At 41.0% G+C, this 20,570-nt stretch overlaps 2 protein-coding genes and 1 long non-coding RNA gene across 5 annotated transcripts in view; 1 reads left to right on the top strand and 2 right to left on the bottom strand.

Annotated features, from left to right (window-relative positions):
• The window catches only part of LOC121708454 (TOG array regulator of axonemal microtubules protein 1-like), a 47,720-nt gene extending 29,342 nt beyond the window's left edge, over positions 1–18,378 (bottom strand). For 2 of the 3 annotated variants that reach the window (XM_042091113.1, XM_042091115.1), the window contains exon 1: positions 18,233–18,378. In XM_042091113.1, coding sequence (XP_041947047.1) covers positions 18,233–18,247 — 15 coding nt within the window. In that variant the 5' untranslated portion in view covers positions 18,248–18,378. Of the gene's footprint in view, positions 1–11,818; positions 12,004–18,232 lie in introns of those variants that run through there. The other variant, XM_042091114.1, reaches the window with a different exon arrangement.
• LOC121708463 lies at positions 12,095–12,374 on the top strand. The gene is made up of 2 exons (XR_006031652.1): positions 12,095–12,128; positions 12,226–12,374. It is a non-coding gene; the product is annotated as an uncharacterized LOC121708463 (long non-coding RNA).
• LOC121708460 (TOG array regulator of axonemal microtubules protein 1-like) lies at positions 13,649–16,587 on the bottom strand. Its single transcript, XM_042091124.1, has 5 exons — positions 16,350–16,587; positions 15,933–16,165; positions 14,727–14,885; positions 13,976–14,101; positions 13,649–13,827 (listed from the first exon to the last, which is right to left on the bottom strand). Exons 2-5 carry the CDS (start codon positions 16,127–16,129, stop codon positions 13,815–13,817), a joined length of 495 nt encoding a protein of 164 aa, XP_041947058.1. The 5' UTR covers positions 16,130–16,165; positions 16,350–16,587; the 3' UTR covers positions 13,649–13,814.
• Positions 18,379–20,570: the final 2,192 nt, after the last annotated feature.

Raw genomic sequence — 20,570 nt, 5'->3', positions numbered from 1 at the left:
TTTTTACACATAATGTTTTTGAACAGTTCACTTAATAAGCTTCTAACAAAAGTAGAGTTATCTATATTTTATGTTTCCCCTTCAGTTGAGTTCAAAATAAAATGGACACAACGAAATAACAAACACTTGATTTAAAAAAAAAATAAAAAAATAGTCGTTTAGATTAGTCGACTAATCGAAAAATTAGTCGAAAGATTAGTCGTTAGAAAATTAGTCATTAGTGGCAGCACTAAACCCCTTCTTAACGGGTGTGCACAGGCACTAGTTACAATCAGCGGTGGAATGGTGAGCTGGCTGAGATTCCTGAATACCAGTAGGCTAAAAGACAATAAAAGAATTAAATAGAGCTGGTGCCTCCACTGTAAAATACTACTTACCAGTGTTTCTGATACATTGACTAATCTTTGGCGGGGCGCCACAAAATCAAAATCGGCCGCCACAGATTAATATTCTATGTTTATTTTCATTTAAATTAAATATAAGATCAAATCCTTGCATTGCCATTGAGCTGCGCTTTTTACGCACGCAGCTTTTCCTTGCCCCGCTCTCTCTCGTAGCCAGCTTCCCCTCCTCTGCATGTGCATTTAACAAAATATTCATGATTGTTTAAGGATTGTTGTTTGCCACATAGAAGCACTGCATAGAAAATGTCTGGCTAAATTGCTATTAAATCCGCTTAGTGACCATGCTGCGCAAAATTGTTCAAAACTGCTGCATTGCAGTTAACCCTGCTAAGGTCTTATCACAACATAGTAGGCTACATTGAAGAGACTAAACTAAGTGAAGTTATGCAATCAAGCAGTCTCTCAAAGCTAATGTTAGAACACTGTTTGGATGTCGAATTTAGCATGCTTAGCCTACTTACAGCTCAGGGCTCTACAGTGCGCCCATTTCACTCGCACATGCGAGTAAAAATGATGCCGTGCGAGTGCAAAAAAATATTTAGGCGCACTGGTGCGAATGACTTCTAACCATGTCAATGTTTGCCTACAAAATACACCGCAACATCGAGAAACATTACTGGTGCAAACCATAGAATCACGTCGCGAATTCAGCATAAAAACTACACCTCCCATCAACGTTAGCAGTTTCGCGTTGTGACTCGCTAGTAGTCGCTTCTATCAAATCCAAGAGCGCGCAGAAAAAACGGAAAGTTAGACTAGCCAGCCAAGATGCAAAGATTGAAGAAATTAGTTCTTCTATCCACCGAATTCATTGGATATAGGAGGAACAGGATGAGATTCTGAGAATGCAGTGAGAGAAGGAAAGGTAACCTAACATGCCTTTTAGCCCAGTTGACGTATTGGCTGGAATATGCAAAATATAGCTGTAGCGAACCGGCACAAAAGTAGCCTCCCGTAATACTCCCATTTTATTCAAAGGTAGAACGCTACAACTCCAGGCTTCCACGCATGCTTGTTTGTTTACACCGAATACAAGCTGAAGTGCAAAACGAAAGTAGGCCTAACGTTTGCCTTTCCCCATCAATGCAGATATTTCAAATAAAAATTAAAAGTATAAAACATATATCCTTGATTAGCCTATGTTGGGTTTTGTGGAAGAGAAAATGTACTGTTTTAGTAGTAGTATTAGGCAGTATGCAGTCAGATAGGACACCATGGGCATATTTGATTTAGCTATAGATGGATTCACAAATAAATAAATTAGCCTACATTTGGCAGGATACTTGATATACAGGCTAAATGCAAATATGGTATTATATTATTTTACATTAACAAAATGTAGGAACAGACTGAAAATAAAGTAGGCACTGATCTTTAAAATCCTGTTTCCTGTAGCCTACATGTTGTCAGTCATTCTTAATATTCGAAATTGGTGCACTGGCATGTTTTAACTGTTAGCTGCAGTATAATGTTAGATTATGTGTAAGTTAAGTACAGAACTGACTGTGCGCCCAAATTTTTGTCTGTGCTCCTACATTTTTTAACTTGGGCGCACAAGTGCTCCTGAAAAAAAATGTTAGTGTAGAGCTCTGCAGCTGCTTGTCAATTTCGTTGAAGGGCTCATTTTATTGACTCTGACACTGAATGTTTGCAAAATCCCGATGTAAATGGAAAAGTGTTTTCCAAAATACAAAAGTGCTTGTCCCAAGGAGAAGTACGAACCTTTATTTTAACTATGTAGAAAACGTTATGAATTGCATCCACACATCAGCAGACTTTTAACTGTTACAATTGCAAGGGTTCCCTCACGAACATCTTAAAGTGACAGGCACTCAATTAGACCTATACACTACCAAGACAATCTTAATACCCCCCTTGTTGTCCAAGTCAGTTGACTCCAATTCTGTGGGAAACACTGCTTACCATATAGCTCGTAGTGTATTCCTACAGAATCAAAATATACAATGAATGGGTAATTACACTAAGTTAGTGAATGCAGTCACAATGAATTGCCAATACACCCTGGAAATAATGTAATATAATAATCAAACATTTATTTCTTAATAGTAAAAGTGATTATATTAACAAGCTTCAAAAAGAAGCAGACAGGCGAACGTTAACGTTAATGTTAACAGAGGAGAGAAAATCCCTGTTAGCTTATTGAGCTAACATCCAGTCAATGGCACCAGTATAAATGAACTAAAACAATAGGAGAAATACCATACAAAACGATTCACCATAAACAGGTAGATAAACACATTAGGACAACACAAAAATACCAAAGAAAACAATAACCCCCAAGCGCTTTCCATTGGTGCACAAAGTCAGCTTGGTGAGCTGAAGGCAGGGTAGCACTAGCAACCAAAGATTCTAGAGCAGAGCAAGATAGATTAGTTACTTCATAGGCATGAAGTACGTTCTGAGCCTGACAGGGCGCCATTTTAATAAGCTCAGCGCAAAATTTCATATACAGTTCCAATTCTATGAGCCCACCTGAACAGCTGTTTTTAACGTTACCAGCTGTTGTTTTTTTTCTTCCTCGGTAATGAACTGCAAGAACTGACAGTGTGAAAGACCCGATTGATCTTTTTCCAAGGTTACACTGAATAAGGAGAGGTAAATAGGCCTATTATTTAGACAGAAGTAGCTATTGCGCTAGTAAATAGATCACATAAATTCCCATTGAGAGACTGTATAGCCTACCGATAAGCTAGCTAGCAGGCAAACTAACTTAGCTAACGTTAGTTATATTATCACCATTTTTCCTTTTTCTGCCTGTAGGCTATAAGTTAACCCTTTGTTCACGGCCTGCTTAAAGGGAAACTTGGCAGGATTTCCCCCTCTGCTGGAGAAATTGCACATTATGCTATTTCAAACTGTGTGAAAAGGTAACGATAAAGCACATGGATTTGTTTACAAGCTAGCGAACTGTTAGCATAAGTTTGGCAGAACTATGTGGATGTTACAAGGTAAGAAACACGATTTAAAACAAGTTTCTTGTTTCTCACTTCTCTTTCCGGGACGGTAGTCTCAATGTTGCAAGGTTGGTTTTCCGCCTGGGGACGCTAGGCGCAGCGGGGAAAGTCACCATCCAGCCACCAACAGGTCATTTAACCATCCAAATGATTTCTAAACGGGTTTATTAAGTTGAAATAGTTGCCAAGTTCCCCTTTAAACACAGCGCATAAGATATATGCTATATCAATCACTAATAAGGTCTAGATTTCACTCAAGCGTCTGATGTTCATAACTTAAATAAATGCAAATGGTAGGCCTAGGCTAAACACAACCGTGCTTGACACTAGTCTATTGTATCGTTTCCATGCAGTAAAAAAAACTCCCAAATTGTCCTGCTTGCCTATGTAAAATGCATATGACCACAGAAGTTCGTTTTCAAAAATCATTAGCCTATTTACAGGCTGCAGCCAACTTAAAACACGTCCAGATGAATCTAACCGTTGGACTTAATTTGTGCAATTAGGCTATATGTTAATAAAACAATTTGCTTGAGTTATAAAATAGCTGTAGTCCTATTATTTAGGCCTACTCATCTAGGCCTACTGTAAATCCTCAAATTATGGCAGGGGTCTTTTCTTTACTTATAGGCTGCGTAAGCACATGCCTTTATTTAATTAAGCATTATTTACTTTTTATTATAGGCTGCGCAATTGTGCATCTTAAGCCTCTCGCAAGCTCAAAAGCACACGACTGATCTTGAGAGCGACGTGAGACCCTGGTGTAAATATTAACTTTCAGTTTTTTAAGATGTCTTTGTAAATTAGGCCTACGTTTAATTAAAAAGTGTTTCTTGCGTGCGTTCATTCTCTCATTCCCTCTCCAAAATGTTCCTGTTCTAGGCTGATCAAGTGCATGAACCCAGCATTGGTGTGCGCATCACATGAATCACAATTGAGACAATAGATTGACCATCTTGTACAACTGCAAAGCCTTATCATAGGCATGTTACATTCATGACATGAAAAATGGAAATTATAGAACGAAAATGACAGGCAGTTGGCTAAACGTTTTAAACTTGCGCAAAACTGATGAACCCAGCATCGGTTCGTCGCATAAATCAAAACACAAATTGAAGCAACACTGACCATTGGACAATCCTACCACAAAACCTTTCCATAGGCATTCAACGTTTATGACATAGCCTAAGTGGATTATGAACGCATTTCATCACACCTGACAATTAAACGGAGCTGTGGCTTTTCGCGATTTGACTGATTCTTGAGGTTTCAGCGCAGTGTTGACTTGCATGTGCGTCTTTTTAAGATGGTGAGCGTAAACGAAGGAAAGCCCTCTAATCGGACGGGCAAGACTGACAAGTAGACCGTGCCGTCCGTGGCTACGCGTAGGCCTATGTCAAACAGATGCTTTCTCTTCAATCTCCACAAATTAAGCTACAGTTAATTCCTTAGCCGTTTGAATAAATTTGCGTTTGCGATTAACAACGCGACAGACAACGTTGTGTTAAACAGGGTAATACTATTCAAAATTGATACATTCAAGTTGACTTTGCAAAGTTGTGTAGGCTACCGCGCCAGTTGAAGTCTGCATGAACAGTTATTGCACAAGCCACCGTTTTGATTTGCTTATGGGAGATGCAGGCTGAACCCGTTTGAGGGAGAGATGCGCAGGGAGAGAATGCGTGCTGTAGCCTACACTACGCACATCTCTATGAAATAATGTAGCCTGTCAAGGCTAATCCATATTTTAAATAAGCAATCATGGAGACAAAAATATGCTATATGAATAGGCCTAGGCCTAATGCAGGAATGGACGTTACAGTTATTCAGTAACAAAGTACAGTTTCCCAACAAAGTAACGAAATTACATTAACGACGCTATATCCCAAACATAGGCATATTGAACTTAGTTTTGGTGGATGATGGACAGATGCAAGTGCCCTAGCCTAATTTACCCTCGGAAATAATTCGACATTGTCTTTATACAATATATTTAACTGGTCTAGACATGGTGTGGTCTATTGGGTTTCTCGTAATTTCAACATACAGCTTTAAAGAACAAATATTGATAACATTTTAGGATCAGCGCCATAGGATTCCCACGGTAGCCAGCGTCTGTGACGACCATAGACAGTAAAAGAACACCTGAGCTTATTAAAATGGCGCCCGTAGAGTCATAGAACGTACTTCAACATATCCAACGTATTTTCCAGCCAGTAATCCATCTTGCGCGTAGCGCTCTAGAATCTTTGCTAGCAACCGCTACAATGCCCGTCCGAACTCGCCGGTTGCTCGTGGCGGAGACCCGAGTGTACGTGTGTCAGTGTAAGTGTAGCAGCTACTCACGAACGAAACGGGTTCACTCCACTCAGCCAAGCCGACGACCGTTGTCCAGGCGCAGATGGGAGGCAAGCAGCTGCCTTGAACTAGCCAACATAGCTATGTGACACCAGCGACAACAGGGCGGACGGTCCGCCGGTGGGCTCAGCACCAGAGTTAAACTCAGCTCCTTGGGAAGGTCGCAGGTCCCTCTCCACAGCAGGAGATAACAGGCGTTGAGCTAAGGAGTTGAGGGCCTATGAACAGCAGCACACGTTCAATGGTCTCCCCAAAACCAGCTACTAATACTGCAAAGCACACCCTCTCTCTTCACACTGTAGGCCCGGACTGCCTAGCCTTCACCTTTCTGAGGAGATGGAATGTTCACATTCCCCGCGATTTCGCGGGCATTAACAAATAACAAATAATCATTGGCTGAGTATAAAATTCAAATAAAAGCAAACAAACAAAGACATTTTATTGGTTGACATGACAAACCCAAAGCATTGTGGTCATTGTAGTGACAAAAATTAAACAGTGCAGTATTAAACACTATAAACAGATTTTACAGGTGCTTACATAGATATCACTTTATCTTTTCAGAGATAAGACCACAATGGAAATATGTAGTCTAGCTAATTTAGGCTATGGCAGAAGTATAACAACTGGTAGGAGGCTAGCCTACATAAACGTTATCTAGCGAAAGCGCTAAGACCCTAATGGAATCAGGAATACAACCCCAAATAACATTAATCAACCAACCATGTTGATGCTAGGAATGCAGTGACAGGAAGAAAGGCAATTATATATCCAATGTAACATTAGCTTAGCGTTATTATGCACACAAACATATTGGGCTAGATACCTAATGTTATTCAGTGTTTCAAAGTATGTCTGATTAGGAAAGTACAAGCTGTTAACAAAAGGTGTTATCCATGAATGATACCCCCCTTTAAATTCTCACAGTTGTTTACAGTGCAAACTACATTGCTATCATTCTCACGCTTGTTGTTAGCAAGCTAGCACTTGTTTTAGCTAGAGACACTTGACCATGTAAGGGGGGGAGAGAGAGAGAGGGGGAAGAGAATAAGAGAAGATCGTCAGGTGGTGGCTTTAGAAAATGCAAGCTTCTGCTTATTCATAAGGCAGCAGTGTTGTTAGGTTCCGCAGGGTCCTCCTAAAGGTGAAATTCCCCTGAAAATTCATATAGGCATTTCCAGTGAGAAATAAGATTTGGTGTGGAAAGTAGGAGGGAAAGCAATCTAACGTATGTTTCCCGTAATCCTTTTTCAAGAAAATGTAAATAATTTATTGTTTCCAACTGATAATGCTAAAACATCATCAAACCTGGGTTGTTTCTTAACCAATGACTTCAAGGACTTTGCTTTCTTGTCACCACGAGTATGTTGGCTATTAAAAATAATAAACATTTTGGTTCGACCTCTTTGCACTTGATTTTCAGGTGATCAAAATGAGTGTTCATTACTGTTTATTGTTTCAAAGTTGTATAAAGTTGAATCAGCGCAGACAAAGATATTTTTTCATTTTTGTTTCTTTATTTTATGTGGGAAAAGGATGTGCATTAGTGTATCTCTACAGCACTGCCCTGTGTGTGTGTGTGTGTGTGTTTTGTCACACATGGTGGTGTTGTGTGTGTGTCTGTGACCCCGTGAGTGCGGTCTCGCCCTGGCTCTGATGTCCACTTCAACGCAAAGGTCTGGCGGGGAAAAAAACAGCACATTGCCAAGACAATTTACACTATATGTTCACAGATTAAACAATACTGAATAGCTAGTCACTTTGATAAATAAATGTAAAGTAAAAGTGTTTAGTGTTTATGGTGTCCGGTGATGTTTCCAGTCCACCTTTTTTGGCATTTGTTAATAAAGTCCTTCATGCAGATTTGATCACTCAGAGGGGCAAACCTTTCCACCATCTTGATGAGGTCGGGATGGGAGGCCACTACAGACAGAATGTTACGGGCCTGATTCCTGTTTCAGACACAAAATACATCAGCACCCATTGATTCACTGACTCATTAGTTTATGATGTATAAGCATATAAGTATTATGGCTTTAACATCATTTTGATGGTACACTGACTTATAATTGGAAAAATGGCATGTTTGTCATTGCCTCTGGCCCTCCTAAAAGATCTCATATCTCATATATGTAATGTAACTTATGTAGTCTAGGTGAACCCTGCCAAATCTATGTTTGAATTTGCTCAGCAGATTCTCAGATACTTTGGAATTGAGTTAACAACTAAATATAAAACATTTGTTTACAGGAAAGATGTGTCAATGGAGATTTGATAATCAGTCAGGTGTCAGCCAGGCTATAACTTTTGTGGACACTACTGGAAAGTGAATATTAAATCCCAAATTCTTCACTATATTTTAGCTGTAAACACACTATTTCAATGCCATGCACTGACAGATAATTACATTCAGTATTGCTGTATGACATGAGATGACTTTTGGATAGCTCATAATAGAACAGAAACTGTTGCTGATTGGCTAATTTAGAAACCTTTACTTTTACTTTTATGAATTGAACTGACACTTTTATACAAAGCCAATAAGTAAATGATAAGGAAACATAGAGAAATAGGGCTCCCGACCTGACTTCCAGTGTGTTGTCAAGGGCCAAGCAGCTGGCAGTATGGATGAAGCGGGCAGTCAGGTCGTTTTTGCCGGACAGGAGACGAGCTGCCCCTATGACCTCCGTCACTTTCTCCAGGTGCCGTGCAGTGCTCTTCCTCACGGCTGTATGTTTGTGACTAAGAAGAAGCAGAGAACCAATGAGTCACACCAGGAGAATGGATAAGCCAGAGATCCAGGGGAGACAAGGAGACAGAACCAGGAGAAACAGCTGAGACACAGAAACGACAGACAAACTAGGTGAGTAACAACCAGTGTTGGGCAAGTTACTTCAAAAGCGTAATGCATTATTTATTACTTGTTACCGTCATCTCAAAGTAATTTGTTACATTACAATATTACTGTCTTTGAATCGTAAGGCATTACACTACGTTTACATTACTTTCACCAAAATAACAGGAAATATGGATTTGGTGTTCTCAATAGATCTTCATGTGTTCAATGCAGCTCATTACACAGCAGGAGGTGATGTGGTATGGCATAATGACTGAGCTAGGCTTAAGGCTAACAAAAGAACAATATAACGGTTGCAGTTATGGCTCATGGGACAATGTAGGCCCCAAAGGCCAAAGGTCACTCACAACTTAATATAGTAAAATATAGCCATGGTGAAATTGTATGTTGACTTTAAATGGTTCTCATCATTGCTAGTTGCCTTTCCTTCCACTTACAGTGGTGTAGACTTAATGCAAATAGTTTGAGAATAATGGCTATTCTCACTGCTTGAAATGAGAAGTATAGCCTAACCATGTTAGATCTGTTGCATGAATGGCAGAGATAACTCAAATTCCCTTTCTACAGTCATCTAAACAATGCAATCAAATTCCAGGACCAGCATAGATGACTTTTTTTAAATTCTTGGATAATCTTCTCTGGTGCCAATTGAGCATTTCTCAATTTTGGATTAAAAAGTAAAGTAACTTCAGTTACTGAGAATTGTACCGAGTAAAATATTACTGAAATTGTATTGGTAATGCCTTACATTACTGCATTACAGCAAAAAGCAATGCATTACTGTAATTACATTACTTTTTTAATGCATTACTCCCAACACTGGTAACAACTGATACAGACAACTACATAGCCAGGTAACACAGAGAAAGTTGAGAAGCACTAGAAAGCAATTAACCAGTACAACCCTGCTCTCTTTTTCTCTCTGCCCCTAACCTGAGCCCTCCGTTGATGAGAGCGTTCATGCTGCGGATGGGGTTGGTGTTATACACCATGTACCCCAGGGCCAGATCCATGTCCTTCATGAAGCTGCTGGACTCTCCAGCCTTCGGCAGCAGTGTCCGGGCTGCGCCCTCGGCCTCCGCATCCATGTCCTGCCCCAGGTGAGCAAACAGGTGGGCCAGCGTCACCATGGCAGCATGGGACACCACTGAGCGCAGGTTCTTCACCTGGTTGAGGAGGGAATTAGAATGACAGCTTGCACCGCTTTGACTTGTATAGAATACTGAGAAAGTTAACATCATTTCTTTGGTAGCATCATTAAGGCATTTCAATAGATATTGCCTAGTTTGAAACAAGACAAAAGATACAACATGTGCTCCAGAATGTTTTCCAGCAGAGAGCCTCTCACCTCTTGATTGACGGCCAGACAAACATCATGCAGCCTGGGCAGCAGCACGTTGGCGTGGTGCTGAGCCAGAGACCTGATGGAGATCAGGGCCTCGATCTTCTTCCCCCTGCAGCAGCACCAACAACACACTCACATCAGAGGAACATGGTAATACATGGACTTGGTTCAAGTATTCTATCTCCAGCTACTTACCAACTCTTGCCATGTAAATCCTATGTGTTAACATAGCCTAGACTATCTACTCTAAAGGCATGCTGTTCTTTTAACATCAATATCTCAGCATAGTCTAATCTATCTTAGCTAAAAGCCTACGATTTGTCTGGATAGCGTAACAGCATAGCCTATCTTGGCAAAAAGCCTAATATATCAGTCTAGACTATTTAAGCTATACTCCCACCAGTCATCGTCGCTGAGCACTGTAAAGGCCTGCAGGAGGGCCTGCTCGGGACAGGACAGTGGGCGCAGTTTGGCCAACTCTGGCAGATTCTTGGCCGGCTGGGTCTTGCTTGTATGCCTCGCCTCAGTCACTTTCCTCTTCTTCACCTCCTTATGCTCCCTCGTTCCTTCCTGCCTCCCTGCCAGAGACTCAACAGACTTTTGCTCTGGGAGGTCAAAGGTCAAATATGTTTGTCTGAAATCCTGTCTACATTTGCCTTGGCAAACAACTTTGTTATTTGAATTGATATCTGCACTGATATTTAATTAGGCTAATAAAGACTGAGTCAATATATTCTTCTGTGTGTGTGTGTGTGTGAGAGAGAGAGAGAGAGAGAGAGAGAGAGAGAGAGAGAGAGAGAGAGAAAGAAAGAGTATAAGAGAGACTACTCACCTGTCACAGCAGTGACCCCATTGAGTGATATGGTGTTCTTGAGACGGGGTAGTCTACTCTGGAACTGTCTGTGGCTGGTTGTCTTTGGGGGGGCGGGGATAGCAGGGGCAATGGGCGAATTGAGGAAGGGCAGAGTACGGGGCGCCGGCGGGGTCCTGCGATCCACAGGACTGAGGCTGCCCACAGAGCAGCCTGTCTGGTCCGAGGCCTTGGCATCATTGAGACTGGCAAGTTTGATCTCCTCAGCGAGTTCCAGGACCTCCTGCAGGAGTTCCTTGCGAGCCTGGCGCTCCTTCTGCTGAGCGCTCAGGGGTCTCAGCGTAGACCTCACAGACCGCTGCAGCTGGTGGTGGGGGGATGCAGGGGGTATGGGGGCTAACAGCTTCCGTTGGCCAGGTGCCGCACTGGCATGCAAGGGCTGGGGTGGGCCCAAATGCGTTGTGGAATCGTGGGGCAAGGTCAGAAGATGAGGCTGCAGAGAGGCAAGAGGCAACATGTCATCAAACATGGCCACCATCTACACCCTCTGACACACAACTGCCCAACCGCCATGCTGCGTTTGAAATCTTCACGGTTTCACTATAATGCACTATTTAGTAAATAACTAAGGCATCATTATATTATTACATTATTAATGATATCATAATAACATTACAAAGTAGCTGTATGAACAATATCATAATTTGTTCTAATACCTCTATGGTAACCACTAACCCAAAAAGTGTGACTGATAGTCAGATTTGACCAAAGCTGTATCCTTTCAACTTTGACCTGGAAAGGTCACTTCATAGATGCCCATCATCAAAACATACTTAAACATTGACCTTTACCCTTTCAGCATAGATGCCAAATGAAGTGCAGGGAACATGGAATATTAGATTTAGTTATAATTTAGGCTATATAAAACTGTACGCCGGCTCTTAGATGTTTGAGGGAACTCACACATGCGGTACAAATCGTGTTCTGATTCTGCTCCTGGCGTAAAATCAGGAGCTGTAGCATCATTGTTTTCATCTCCGCATTTTCTGCATGGAGTTTTCCGAACTCCTTTTGAAAATCCATTGAACTTAAAATTTCGCCGATATATAGGAGCTACTTTAAAATAAATTGTATAGAACTTAAATATAATCTACTGAGCAAAATCCAAATATCTAGGCTACCGAGAAGCGAGCGGGTGAGTCCTAAGGTGAAGATGCATCAAGTGATCTGAAATGACGATTTTCGCCCATAATGGTGACCTCCCCATTATGACGTAGGGGCGCAGACAGCAGACACCGGTTGCACCAACTCTTTGCTACGACTGCTCCCAACTGCTAAGTTGGTCTTTGTTAAGACCAGTCTTTAGAATTGAATTTAGGTGGGTAACAGAACACCAACTGAATTTACGACTTAACTACTCCCTGTCTTAGCGATGCGCGTTCATGTGGATGATGCCAGTTTTTGCCGTCTTATAGGGCGACCACGCCCCCCTTCGGAGGAAACAGCGGTAAAAGTGACTGGAGGAAACAGCGGTAAAAGTGACTGGAGGCCAATGTGTGATGGAGCTTGGAAGTTGCGCCGCCATATCTTACTCGATAAATAAATAAAGTTCACATAATTAGTTCCTTTCTTGGTATTTTCTGGATATGGAATAAGCAAAGGAGACGCGATATAGATATCACTTTATCTTTATTAGAGTTAAGATCACAATGGAAACATGTAGTAGGCTAGCTAAGTTAGGCTATGGCAGAACACTAACAGTAAATGGCTGGTAGGAGGTTAACCTACTGTAAACAGCTATGTACAGTATGACTGAAAGCGCCATAAAACACTAATGGAAAGGGATACAATCCCAAATAACGTTAATCAACCAACCATGTTGATGCTAGGAATGCAGTGACAGGAAGAAAGGCAATTATATATCCAATGTAACATTAGCTTAGCGTTATTATGCACACAAACATATTGGGCTAGATACCTAATGTTATTCAAAGTGTTTCAAAGTATGTCTGATTAGGAAAGTACAATAAGCTGTTTACAAAAGGTGTTATCCATGAATGATACCCCCCTTGAAATTCTCACAGTTGTTTACAGCACAAACTACTATCATCCTCATGCTTGTTGTTAGCAAGCTAGCACTTGTTTTAGCTAGAGACACCAATTGACCATGTAAGGGGGGGGCAGATTGCTACACAGTGCTTACATTTTGACCTTAAGCCTGCTTATGTTATTCAAAGTGTTTCAAAGTATATCTGATTAGGAAAGTACAATAAGCTGTTAACAAAAGGTGTTATCCATGAATGATACACCCCTTTAAATTCTCACAGTTGTTTACAGTGCAAACTACATTGCTATCATTCTCATGATTGTTGTTAGCAAGCTAGCACTTGTTTTAGCTAGAGACACTTGACCATGTAAGGGGAGGAGAGAGAGAGAGGGGGAAGAGAATAAGAGAAGATCGTCAGGTGGTGGCTTTAGAAAATGCAAGCTTCTGCTTATTCATAAGGCAGCAGTGTTGTTAGGTTCCGCAGGGTCCTCCTAAAGGTGAAATTCCCCTGAAAATTCATATAGGCATTTCCAGTGAGAAATAAGATTTGGTGTGGAAAGTAGGAGGGAAAGCAATCTAACTTATGTTTCCCGTAAATCTTTTTCAAGAAAATGTAAATAATTTACTGTTTCCAACTGATAATGCTAAAACATCATCAAAGCTGGGTTGTTTCTTAACCAATGACTTCAAGGACTTTGCTTTCTTGTCACCACGAGTATGTTGGCTATTAAAAATAATAAACATTTTGGTTCGACCTCTTTGCACTTGATTTTCAGGTTATCAAAATGAGTGTTCATTACTGTTTATTGTTTTGAAAGTTTTATAAAGTTGAATCAGCGCAGACAAACACATTTTTTCATTTTTGTTTCTTTATTTTATGTGGGAAACGGATGTGCATTTGCGTATCTCTGCAGCACTGCCCTGTGTGTGTGTGTGTGTGTTTTGTCACACATGGTGGTGTTGTGTGTGTGTCTGTGACCCCGTGGGTGCGGTCTCGCCCTGGCTCTGATGTCCACTTCAACGCAAAGGTCTGCCGGGGAAAAAAACAGCACATTACCAAGACAATTTACACTGTATGTTCACAGATTAAACAATACTGAATAGCTAGTCACTTTGATAAATAAATGTAAAGTAAAAGTGTTTAGTGTTTATGGTGTCCGGTGATGTTTCCAGTCCACCTTTTCTGGCATTTGTTAATAAAGTCCTTCATGCGGATTTGATCACTCAGAGGGGCGAACCTTTCCACCATCTTGATGAGGTCGGGATGGGAGGCCACTACAGACAGAATGTTACGGGCCTGATTCCTGTTTCAGACACAAAATACATCAGCACCTATTGATTCACTGACTCATTAGTTTATGATGTATAAGCATATAAGTATTATGGCTTTAACATCATTTTGATGGTACACTGACTTATAATTGGAAAAATGGCATGTTTGTCATTGCCTCTGGCCCTCCTAAAAGATCTCATATCTCATATATGTAATGTAACTTATGTAGTCTAGGTGAACCCTGCCAAATCTATGTTTGAATTTGCTCAGCAGATTCTCAGAGACTTTGGAATTGAGTTAACAACTAAATATAAAACATTTGTTTACAGGAAAGCTGTGTCAATGGAGATTTGATAATCAGTCAGGTGTCAGCCAGGCTATAACTTTTGTGGACACTACTGGAAAGTGAATATTAAATCCCAAATTCTTCACTATATTTTAGCTGTAAACACACTATTTCAATGCCATGCACTGACAGATAATTACATTCAGTATTGCTGTATGACATGAGATGACTTTTGGATACCTCATAATAGAACAGAAACTGTTGCTGATTGGCTAATTTAGAAACATTTACTTTTATGAATTGAACTGACACTTTTATACAGAGCCAATAAGTAAATGATAAGGAAACATAGAGAAATAGGGCTCCCGACCTGACTTCCAGTGCGTTGTCAAGGGCCAAGCAGCTGGCAGTATGGATGAAGCGGGCAGTCAGGTCGTTTTTGCCGGACAGGAGACGAGCTGCCCCTATGACCTCCGTCACTTTCTCCAGGTGCCGTGCAGTGCTCTTCCTCACGGCTGTATGTTTGTGACTAAGAAGAAGCAGAGAACCAATGAGTCACACCAGGAGAATGGATAAGCCAGAGATCCAGGGGAGACAAGGAGACAGAACCAGGAGAAACAGCTGAGACACAGAAACGACAGACAAACTAGGTGAGTAACAACCAGTGTTGGGCAAGTTACTTCAAAAGCGTAATGCATTATTTATTACTTGTTACTGTCATCTCAAAGTAATTTGTTACATTACAATATTACTGTTTTGAATTGTAAGGCATTACACTACGTTTACATTACTTTCACCAAAATAACAGGAAATATGGATTTGGTGTTCTCAATAGATCTTCATGTGTTCAATGCAGCTCATTACACGGCAGGAGGTGATGTGGTATGGCATAATGACTGAGCTAGGCTTAAGGCTAACAAAAGAACAATATAACGGTTGCAGTTATGGCTCATGGGACAATGTAGGCCCCAAAGGCCAAAGGTCACTCACAACTTAATATAGTAAAATATAGCCATGGTGAAATTGTATGTTGACTTTAAATGGTTCTCATCATTGCTAGTTGCCTTTCCTTCCACTTACAGTGGTGTAGACTTAATGCAAATAGTTTGAGAATAATGGCTATTCTCACTGCTTGAAATGAGAAGTATAGCCTAACCATGTTAGATCTGTTGCATGAATGGCAGAGATAACTCAAATTCCCTTTCTACAGTCATCTAAACAATGCAATCAAATTCCAGGACCAGCATAGATGACTTTTTTTTAATTCTTGGATAATCTTCTCTGGTGCCAATTGAGCATTTCTCAATTTTGGATTAAAAAGTAAAGTAACTTCAGTTACTGAGAATTGTACCGAGTAAAATATTACTGAAATTGTATTGGTAATGCCTTACATTACTGCATTACAGCAAAAAGCAATGCATTACTGTAATTACATTACTTTTTTAATGCATTACTCCCAACACTGGTAACAACTGATACAGACAACTACATAGCCAGGTAACACAGAGAAAGTTGAGAAGCACTAGAAAGCAATTAACCAGTACAACCCTGCTCTCTTTTTCTCTCTGCCCCTAACCTGAGCCCTCCGTTGATGAGAGCGTTCATGCTGCGGATGGGGTTGGTGTTATACACCATGTACCCCAGGGCCAGATCCATGTCCTTCATGAAGCTGCTGGACTCTCCAGCCTTCGGCAGCAGTGTCCGGGCTGCGCCCTCGGCCTCCGCATCCATGTCCTGCCCCAGGTGAGCAAACAGGTGGGCCAGCGTCACCATGGCAGCATGGGACACCACTGAGCGCAGGTTCTTCACCTGCTTGGGAGGAGGGAATTAGAATGACAGCTTGCACCGCTTTGACTTGTATAGAATACTGACAAAGTTAACATCATTTCTTTGGTAGCATCATTAAGGCATTTCAATAGATATTGCCTAGTTTGAAACAAGACAAAAGATACAACATGTGCTCCAGAATGTTTTCCAGCAGAGAGCCTCTCACCTCTTGATTGACGGCCAGACAAACATCATGCAGCCTGGGCAGCAGCACGTTGGCGTGGTGCTGAGCCAGAGACCTGATGGAGATCAGGGCCTCGATCTTCTTCCCCCTGCAGCAGCACCAACAACACACTCACATCAGAGGAACATGGTAATACATGGACTTGGTTCAAGTATTCTATCTCCAGCTACTTACCAACTCTTGCCATGTAAATCCTATGTGTTAACGTAGCCTAGACTATCTACTCTAAAGGCATGCTGTTCTTTTAACATCAATATCTCAGCATAGTCTAATCTATTTTAGCTAAAAGCCTACGACTTGTCTGGATAGCGTAACAGCATAGCCTATCTTGGCAAAAAGCCTAATATATCAGTCTAGACTATTTAAGCTATACTCCCACCAGTCATCATCGCTGAGCACTGTAAAGGCCTGCAGGAGGGCCTGCTCGGGACAGGACAGTGGGCGCAGTTTGGCCAACTCTGGCAGATTCTTGGCCGGCTGGGTCTTGCTTGTATGCCTCGCCTCAGTCACTTTCCTCTTCTTCACCTCCTTATGCTCCCTCGTTTCTTCCTGCCTCCCTGCCAGAGACTCAACAGACTTTTGCTCTGGGAGGTCAAAGGTCAAATATGTTTGTCTGAAATCCTGTCTACATTTGCCTTGGCAAACAACTTTGTTATTTGAATTGATATCTGCACTGATATTTAATTAGGCTAATAAAGACTGAGTCAATATATTCTTCTGTGTGTGTGAGAGAGAGAGAGAGAGAGAGAGAGAGAGAGAGAGAGAGAGAGAGAGAGAAAGAGAGAGAGAGAAAGAGTATAAGAGAGACTACTCACCTGTCACAGCAGTGACCCCATTGAGTGATATGGTGTTCTTGAGACGGGGTAGTCTACTCTGGAACTGTCTGTGGCTGGTTGTCTTTGGGGGGGCGGGGATAGCAGGGGCAATGGGCGAATTGAGGAAGGGCAGAGTACGGGGCGCCGGCGGGGTCCTGCGATCCACAGGACTGAGGCTGCCCACAGAGCAGCCTGTCTGGTCCGAGGCCTTGGCATCATTGAGACTGGCAAGTTTAATCTCCTCAGCGAGTTCCAGGACCTTCTGCAGGAGTTCCTTGCGAGCCTGGCGCTCCTTCTGCTGAGCGCTCAGGGGTCTCAGCGTAGACCTCACAGACCGCTGCAGCTGGTGGTGGGAGGATGCAGGGGGTATGGGGGCTAACAGCTTCCGTTGGCCAGGTGCCGCACTGGCATGCAAGGGCTGGGGTGGGCCCAAACGCGTTGTGGAATCGTGGGGCAAGGTCAGAAGATGAGGCTGCAGAGAGGCAAGAGGCAACATGTCATCAAACATGGCCACCATCTACACCCTCTGACACACAACTGCCCAACCGCCATGCTGCGTTTGAAATCTTCACGGTTTCACTATAGTGCACTATTTAGTAAATAACTAAGGCATCATTATATTATTATTACATTATTAATGATATTATAATAACATTACAAAGTAGCTGTATGAACAATATCATAATTTGTTCTAATACCTCTATGGTAACCACTAACCCAAAAAGTGTGACTGATAGTCAGATTTGACCAAAGCTGTATCCTTTCAACTTTGACCTGGAAAGGTCACTTCATAGATGCCCATCATCAAAACATACTTAAACATTGACCTTTACCCTTTCAGCATAGATGCCAAATGAAGTGCAGGGAACATGGAATATTAGATTTAGATATAATTTAGGCTATATAAAACTGTACGCCGGCTCTTAGATGTTTGAGGGAACTCACACATGCGGTACAAATCGTGTTCTGATTCTGCTCCTGGCGTAAAATCAGGAGCTGTAGCATCATTGTTTTCATCTCCTCATTTTCTGCATGGAGTTTTCCGAACTCCTTTTGAAAATCCATTGAACTTAAAATTTCGCCGATATATAGGAGCTACTTTAAAATAAATTGTATAGAACTTAAATATAGTCTACTGAGCAAAATCCAAATATCTAGGCTACCGAGAAGCGAGCGGGTGAGTCCTAAGGTGAGGATGCATCAAGTGATCTGAAATGACGATTTTCGCCCATAATGGTGACCTCCCCATTATGACGTAGGGGCGCAGACAGCAGACACCGGTTGCACCAACTCTTTGCTACGACTGCTCCTAACTGCTAAGTTGGTCTTTGTTAAGACCAGTCTTTAGAATTGAATTTAGGTGGGTAACAGAACACCAACTGAATTTACGACTTAACTACTCCCTGTCTTAGCGATGCGCGTTCATGTGGATGATGCCAGTTTTTGCCGTCTTATAGGGCGACCACGCCCCCCTTCGGAGGAAACAGCGGTATAAGTGACTGGAGGAAACAGCGGTAAAAGCGACTGGAGACCAATGTGTGATGGAGCTTGGAAGTTGCACCGCCATATCTTACTCGATAAATAAAGTTCACATAATTAGTTCCTTTCTTGGTATTTTCTGGATATGGAATAAGCAAAGGAGACGCGATATAGATATCACTTTATCTTTTCAGAGTTAAGACCACAATGGAAACATGTAGTAGGCTAGGAAGTTAGGCTATGGCAGAACACTAACAGTAAATGGCTGGTAGGAGGTTAACCTACTGTAAACAGCTATGTACAGTATGACTGAAAGCGCCATAAAACACTAATGGAAAGGGATACAATCCCAAATAACGTTAATCAACCAACCATGTTGATGCTAGGAATGCAGTGACAGGAAGAAAGGCAATTATATATCCAATGTAACATTAGCTTAGCGTTATTATGCACACAAACATATTGGGCTAGATACCTAATGTTAGTGTTTCAAAGTATGTCTGATTAGGAAAGTACAATAAGCTGTTTACAAAAAGTGTTATCCGGGACATTCCAGAATTAGAGGACATTTTGGCATTTACACTTCTTAAAAAATTATTTTCTATTTTAACATTTTATGTTGAATATTTAAGAAATATAGGTCATAAACTACTAAATGATATGATTTGTCAAGCTCAGGCATCAACGGTACTTTTTCCACCTCATACGTATATTTTTTAAATATTTTTCAGTAAATCCTTTTTCATTCCATTCAATAAAGGAAGTCATTTTACACTGAAGAGTCATATGATTTCAGGTAAGACTGTTAATATATATTATATATGTTAATTCGACTAACTATCAAAGGCTTAATTATCTTCAATTTGAACAGTGACATACAGTTTTTTTTTTTTAATAATTCCAGTATCTATTCTCAAATATGCTCAGATACATTGTGCATATAATCATATAAGCTGTTCTAAGGCCTATAGATGCAATTTTTTGTGTGATAGCAAAATTACTCACCATTATTTATCCTTATTTTAATAAAAATGTTTTTGTAACAGGGTTGCAAATTGAGTCATAACATCATAAATCTGTAGAAATCCATTAGAAATTCTGATATTATGCCTATCTATTGCAAATAATCACAAATATCTAACCAAAATTTGTTTATTTTCAGCTGTAATTGAATCTCAACATGTATTGTGGCACACTATGCTGCAATGATGCTGGACTAACAGAAGACATTCTGGCAATTTATTTAAAATATGTAAATAATGTTTAATTATACAAATAAATTATTTTTTATAATTTTACTCAGCATATTTAATCATAAATATATCAAAGTTAACAAAAAATACCCTGATAACTATGATAATAACAATATTACTTTAATTAGAGTAACAGGGTTGCGAGTAACAGGGTTGTGAATTAATGCTAATATAGCATCTACCTCAGTGGTCTCCAACACGGTGCCCGCGGGACGGCTATGAGGCGCCCCAGCGCACTTTCTAAAAATAGCCAACAGGTCTCCTGCAGATCACGCTCTAAAAACACGCTCCATTGTGAAGTTTTCAATAGATATTTAAGTCTAGACCAGAACCATTTTAAGAATGTATGTAGCCATACATCTGTAACATTAAATTGATATTGGTGATATCTTACAAATTGTAGCTGCGTTAAATTTTAGCCTTTGGCTCCAAATCCGTTTCCCATTCAATCTTTAAACAACAACGGAAGCGGAGCGCATACACGCTGCTCGCATGCAGTAAAGGGGGGGGAAACGTGCTTGTCTGGTGTAGCCAATGGAAGCATATCTTTGCAAAAGTTCTGTGGCCATTCCATGTTCGTCAAATACGGTTCTTGCATGATTGTTCAAGGACTGAAAAACAATTGCTTTAGCTCACAGGCCTTTTCTCCTCCGTAG

This window comes from Alosa sapidissima, chromosome 5 (assembly GCF_018492685.1).
Source record: "Alosa sapidissima isolate fAloSap1 chromosome 5, fAloSap1.pri, whole genome shotgun sequence".
Classification (NCBI taxonomy): Eukaryota; Metazoa; Chordata; class Actinopteri; order Clupeiformes; family Clupeidae; genus Alosa; species Alosa sapidissima.
The sequence above is the reverse complement of the archived record's forward strand: the minus strand, read 5'-3'. Positions and strand labels throughout refer to the sequence as shown.